This window comes from Pseudochaenichthys georgianus, chromosome 6 (genome assembly GCF_902827115.2).
Source record: "Pseudochaenichthys georgianus chromosome 6, fPseGeo1.2, whole genome shotgun sequence".
In the NCBI taxonomy this organism is placed as follows: domain Eukaryota; kingdom Metazoa; phylum Chordata; class Actinopteri; order Perciformes; family Channichthyidae; genus Pseudochaenichthys; species Pseudochaenichthys georgianus.
In genome coordinates, this window is record NC_047508.1 from 36,167,941 (window position 1) to 36,173,940 (window position 6,000).

The following is a 6,000-nucleotide window of genomic DNA, read 5'->3' on the forward strand; positions in this document are numbered from 1 at the left end:
GTACTAGAAGAAAGGATGAAGCTAGAGTGCAAGTGCCACGGCGTCTCGGGCTCCTGCACCACCAAAACGTGTTGGACTACCCTTCCCAAGTTCCGAGAGATTGGCTACCTACTCAAGGACAAGTACAACGAAGCCGTGCACGTGGAGGTGGTCCGGGCTAGCCGACTGCGCCAGCCCACCCACCTCAAGGTGAAGCAGACTCAGGGCTACCGCAAGCCCATGGAGACAGACCTCGTCTACATCGAGAGGTCGCCCAACTACTGCGAGGAGGACACAGCCACGGGGAGCGTGGGCACCCAGGGGCGCCTGTGCAACCGTACCTCGCCACATACAGACGGCTGCGACCTCATGTGCTGTGGGCGGGGCTACAATACACACCAGTACACCAAAGTGTGGCAGTGCAACTGTAAGTTCCAATGGTGCTGCTTTGTCAAGTGCAACACGTGCAGTGAGAGGACGGAGGTGTTTACCTGCAAATAAGGACGCAAGGAACTCAGTGCCAGGAAGTGAGGCGCCAAGGACAAGCTGAATGAGGAAGACTCGAACGAGCGAGATAAATGTGTGACGTGGACCAGTGAGAGATTTTGAAATAAAGGAATGGAATTTACACTACCAGCTCTTCATGGCATCGTTTTGCACAGCAGAAACTATCTTATTTCTTTTCAGAAAGTAAATGCTAAATATCCGTAGGTAATACCCCAGAACTTTACTGTTGCATAGAGATTGTGCTCATGTACTGATGTATCCACAGTGAAGTTGGGACTACAGGTAATGAATGAGGCCGGTGTGAACTCTGGGATTTGTAATTGTTAAATTCATAGGAGACTCGGAGAGGAAACACAGTAACCTGGGAGTTGATCAACATGACAGCAGCTGATGCGGGGTGACTGGAACAGATTCGTCAAGTCCTTGATTGAAAACTTTTAAGGATTTTGTCTTATTTTCGAAAAAAGTGAATCTTGACACGAATGAACCCCCCAAATTAGCTGGGGCTTATGTTGGAGGTTTTGTAGACATGAAGAACATTTTGTAAGTATGGTGCGTTGGGGTGCGCCAACATCTGAGTGGAGAACTCTGTTAAACCCTCTGCTGCCAACTGGAATATGGTAGAGTATGTTAGTTTTCCAGTCACACTGGAACTGTCTGTTCTGAACACTGAAAATAAATTGTTTATTTATGTTATAGTATCTTAAAACGAAGCACTAACGGGTAGAGATGTCTTTTTTTGTACTAAGTTTAAAGAAAAATACCTTTTAGAAACTCTGACTGAAAATGTGTGTCTATTAGAAAAGGACCCCCCAATCCCTAAAACACTTTATATTTTCTTTAAAAAAAAGAAAGAAAAAAGGTTTCATTGCTACTGGTGTGTTGTCAACAAAAACGTCATTACAGTGTGTTTCACATTCAAAAACCTTGGTTCTTTTTTACTGTAGCAAACCTTGTTTGTAGTCCTTTCCCCCCCAAGCAGTAATATATATTTGGATGCTTTTGCAATTTCAGTTGATAGACAGTATAGCAAGAAAACTCCTTTAACTGCAGAGATCCTTCCTCAATCTATTAAACACAAAGCTGACATGTTGCTGGATGTGTTGTTGAGTGCTGCACTGATATTTTCTACTCAGATACGACTCATGAGAACTAAATAAACTCCCATTTGACTCAGTTTGGCAGTTTATTGATAAAATATTGGTTGGAGTTGAACCAGTCTACCTTTAACTTAAAGGGATATACGGAAAGTGTATTTCAAAGTGTGATTAGTTGAATGATAATTAATTACAACAACCCACCCATGCATATTATAGCAGAGATATCAAAACCCAAAGATGTTGAGCCTGCTATGCTGCCGGAAGATCATTTATAGTTAAAAGTATCCACTTTTTCTCTAAACACAATGCTTGGTCTGATGGTTGTCACTCATATTTGTTCTGCTTAAAGGATCATTCCAATGTGTTACAATTTGTTTTCAAAGTTTTGGAGACTATATTCATCAGTTAGCCCATACTCACCGAATGCTTCTGTGAATATGGTGATACAACGATGTAGGTTTCAACACTACAGCAAGTACAGTGGGTCAAAGCTTAAGCAGTCAACTGTTGCCTTTGTTCTCTCTTTGAAATGACTTTGGAAAACCTCCTTTTTCAGTGACGTCTCTTCCTCCTCTGATCATTGATATTAACTTTGAAGTACAATGTTATCTTAATGGATTGGAATGAGGGCCAAACCAATAAATAAAAAAATAGCTAGCTGCTCCAATTATTTCCTGATAGACAACAGTACCTGTGTGGGGTGTCTCCGCTGGTTTCTGGTGATAACAAGGCGCTCCTTGATGTTGTATTCTGAGGCATGTTAACAGCATATAACTCCCTGTAAAACCACAAATCATTATTCAGTTGAATTTGGGTAATTGTCAAGCTACAGTAGCTCTTTCACAATGCTAAGCTAATTGTCTTGTGGCTAGCTCCAAACTTGACACACAGACATGAGAGTGGTATCAATCTTTTAAACTAACTCTCAACAAGAAGGTAAATAATGGATTTCACAATATTTCACATGATTCCTTTAATAAATGCAGTATAAACAATGCTAAATGTACCATAGTCTTTAGGCTGTGTATGTTTAGTGGTTTATAATGACTTTTTGTTTCGTTGACAAATTCATGTTTTTCTATTCAACTTTAATCTATATTACCATATTTGTAAAGGTCATGTGAGGTTGATGGACTAAACAGGCCAGTTTATGTCTTGGTTATTATTTTTTGATTAATGGGTTTAGATATTTTTTATAACCTTTGCACATTAATAATTACCAGACATTTTAGAGGTTTAGCGACAGGCGCTAGTCTTGCATTTTGCATGATTAGCATTTTGTATGTTCATCGGTCTTTAACTTATTTTATTTCAGTATGGTCGTTACTCAAATGGCTCAAACACAATTGTCATATATATAGATTTACATATTTACTCAGTAACTTATTAATATAACATATCTAACATATACTGTTGCCTTGTTCTGATATATTGCCTGCAAAAAGAAAGCTGATGTGTCTTTAATGTATTGATAATCTGTACTATGACACATACAAGAAAGTGTACCGCTGAACGCTTAGTAAGGAATCCACATTTTTCATTTTATTGTTCAGCGCATGTTGGTACAAGAATGTTTCCGCTCAGTGTTCGCTTGCCCATATTGACTGTTCTAACAACCATCCAAAGCTATTATTTTCATAAATTATCCTTCCATAAAGACAGAGAAACATATTAAATCTGGTCATTGTGTGTGTCAAGGTTTGAATTCAATTTTGATGTAGAAGTCTGTTATGTAAACATTCCAACCAGGCTCAATTTAGTCACTGGCAAATGCATTAGGGAAGCATAAATCGTTAAAATTCAAAAAATAAATAAATCTAGCAGTTTGCTGACTTGCTGACGTTGTTTTGTACACAGCACTTTTTCATAATGCGCTGTGGTCTTCCGTCTTCATTGTGGCACGCACGGAACAGAAGTCAATTATCTCTCCCATGGAAAGGAGCGTCTTCTCCATTTCTGTGTCAAGCAGAAACGTGAGCAGAAACATAAAAAGAGAAGGAGACAAGCAAGAAGGATCATGGAAAACTGTTATTTTCCAAAGTGAATGTGAAAAACCAATATCTCCCACAAAATAGATCCAAAGTAATCCTGCAGAATTTGATTATTTATCATGTTGTTTTCTCCGGGGTAGTTGGAGTGGTCTGACTTGGGTGGTCTCACCCACCTGTGACACCCGGAGTAACCCACTTTATGTTTATTTTCTGTTGTTGGAATAGCAGATAATATAAGCTGTGTATTCTTAAAGCATGATGCTATATTCATAATACTCAGGAAAACTGAATGAGGACGCTGCATGGTCGGGATAATGGAGGCTCAACACTGGAGTCTCTCCTCGTGCTTTCTGAATCGGCAGAGCCGTTCGGAGTCACTAAAGGACGAGGGCCTTCATGCAAATGACCTGATGTGAAAAGGAAGTGGCTCAGTGTGCCTCTTGTTTTTAGACACACAAACTAGAGTGTAGTTCTTTTGTGAGGGTGTTTTTGAGATGGATGGGATGGCTTGGTGAAACAAGGAGGTGCATGTGTAGCCGGAAGCTGCAAGTGAAAAGAGTGGTTATTTAGGAGAGGAGCTAATTGTGAGTGGTTTCCAACACTATATAAGTAGGAGCAGCTGTCGAACCAACTATGGGACTACGTGCAGAGCATGGTAATATACATTGTATATTCAGCCTCTGAAAACTCATGAAAGTTAATCAAGCATTTCTATCCTGATTAGTGGTGTACTTTTTCACGCAGGGAGGGAGAACTAAAAACAAAAGAGAATATACCTATTTTGGACCTGATTACTGTCAGTGGTTCCATCCGGCTCTTTCTATGTATACGTCTGTGAAAGAGAACCATGCTTTTTCATTCATTTGCTGGACGCTCCCACTCGTCCTCCTGTATGTGAAAAGCATTGTAGGCGGGCAGCAGAGCAGAAGTAAGATGTGTTTTGTTAGTTGTCTGAAGCCCTGAGGACCGGAACCTCATAAACTCCCCATACTATGCCCTGGATTGAGTAAAATAAATCTATTTGTTTCTGACAAACATTTTGTCATTCAAAATATGACATAGAAAAACGGAGTCTACTACTGTATGTGTGCTTTTTTCTAAAGCAGCTATTGTTTGAGTTTCAGGATCATTAGTTCATTGGGATTTATTCTACAGGCTGGGGGTGAAAACACACCATCTTTTCCATTTCAGGGCCCAGTTTGGAGGAAAGACAGTCGCAAGATTACTGACATCACTGAAAAGGATGTGGCTGCCATTATTAACTTTATGCAAATGTGTCGTATGATCCTGCTATTCAGAGTTCACTTGCAAGACAAATCAGGGTCTGTCTAGCTTATGGAAACCATGGTAGCTTCAATTGAATCGAAAGAGGATGTGAAGAAGTCCGTATTCATTGACACTAATTGAAAAGACAGAAAACTGAACTAAACAATAATCGAGCCAATAAAGTAGCGCAAAACAGGTCGATCCCGCCGAGTGATTTCCTCATTTGGCTGACAAAACCTTTTACTATCTGCTATAAAGAGAATTTATATTGGTTGGGTAATTAAATGGATCTCAGCCAAACTCATATAATTTTTTTTAGTTTAGATGTTTTATTGTTGAGAGTTTCATTGCTTTATGCCAAGTAATTTTTTTCAAATTTTCTTCCCTGTTTTGTGAAGTGACAGAAGCCCTCCCAAATTCCTTTGAATTAGCTCCAACATTCTGCCTCCTTTCGTAAGTTCTAACTTTGGCAAAGTGAGACAGGACATTCAGATCAGAAGCTTGGCCTCTCGGAGATAAGACACATCTGCGAGAGTGGGGGAAGAAAAGCCAGGGTGGCAAACAAATAAATTGCCCAAATGAAGAGATTAAATAAAAAATGGAGGAGTCAGAGGTCTTCTGAGCTGGGGCTCGAGATTAGCCAGATACCAAGTGAGAAGCAAAGGATTGTTGTCTTCCAGACGTCGCACTTCAATTATAGACTTCTCCTCAGTTGAGAAACGGGATGTTTAACAGTCCCAGGGATGATGGATTATTCTAGGGCAATCCTTTAAGTCTTGTTTGTTATTCCAGGATGTGAAGGCTTTGGTTAAGGTGATACAACATGGCAAAACATGGAAGTACTACTGTGCTGAAAACATCTCTTAGCAGTTGGCTCATTTAGAAAGTCAAACTGCATTGTGTGCTCTTCTTCTTTGTTGAAAACTTAAACGCTGCCCACAACCGAGCCTGCAGACAATTAAGAACGTACAGTTCTTTTTTTTTCATGTGATCTCTTGGTGTTTTTCTGTGTTCCTTTAACTTTGTTTTGACTGCTTGTCTTAGTGAAAGACCATCATTTGGAGGTTTCTCATCATCTGTTTGATATTAGTGGTGAGGAACACATGGCCATTCAAAGGCAGAGCCGTGTGTGACATCATAAACCACAAGGCAAAGTG

General features: G+C 40.0%; 1 protein-coding gene across 1 annotated transcript in view; it reads left to right on the top strand.

Annotated features, from left to right (window-relative positions):
• wnt7bb (wingless-type MMTV integration site family, member 7Bb) overlaps positions 1-3,398 on the top strand; it is a 29,153-nt gene extending 25,755 nt beyond the window's left edge. The window contains exon 4 of the mRNA XM_034086097.2: positions 1-3,398. Within this exon, the coding sequence (XP_033941988.1) occupies positions 1-480 (480 nt within the window). The 3' untranslated portion in view covers positions 481-3,398.
• Positions 3,399-6,000: the final 2,602 nt, after the last annotated feature.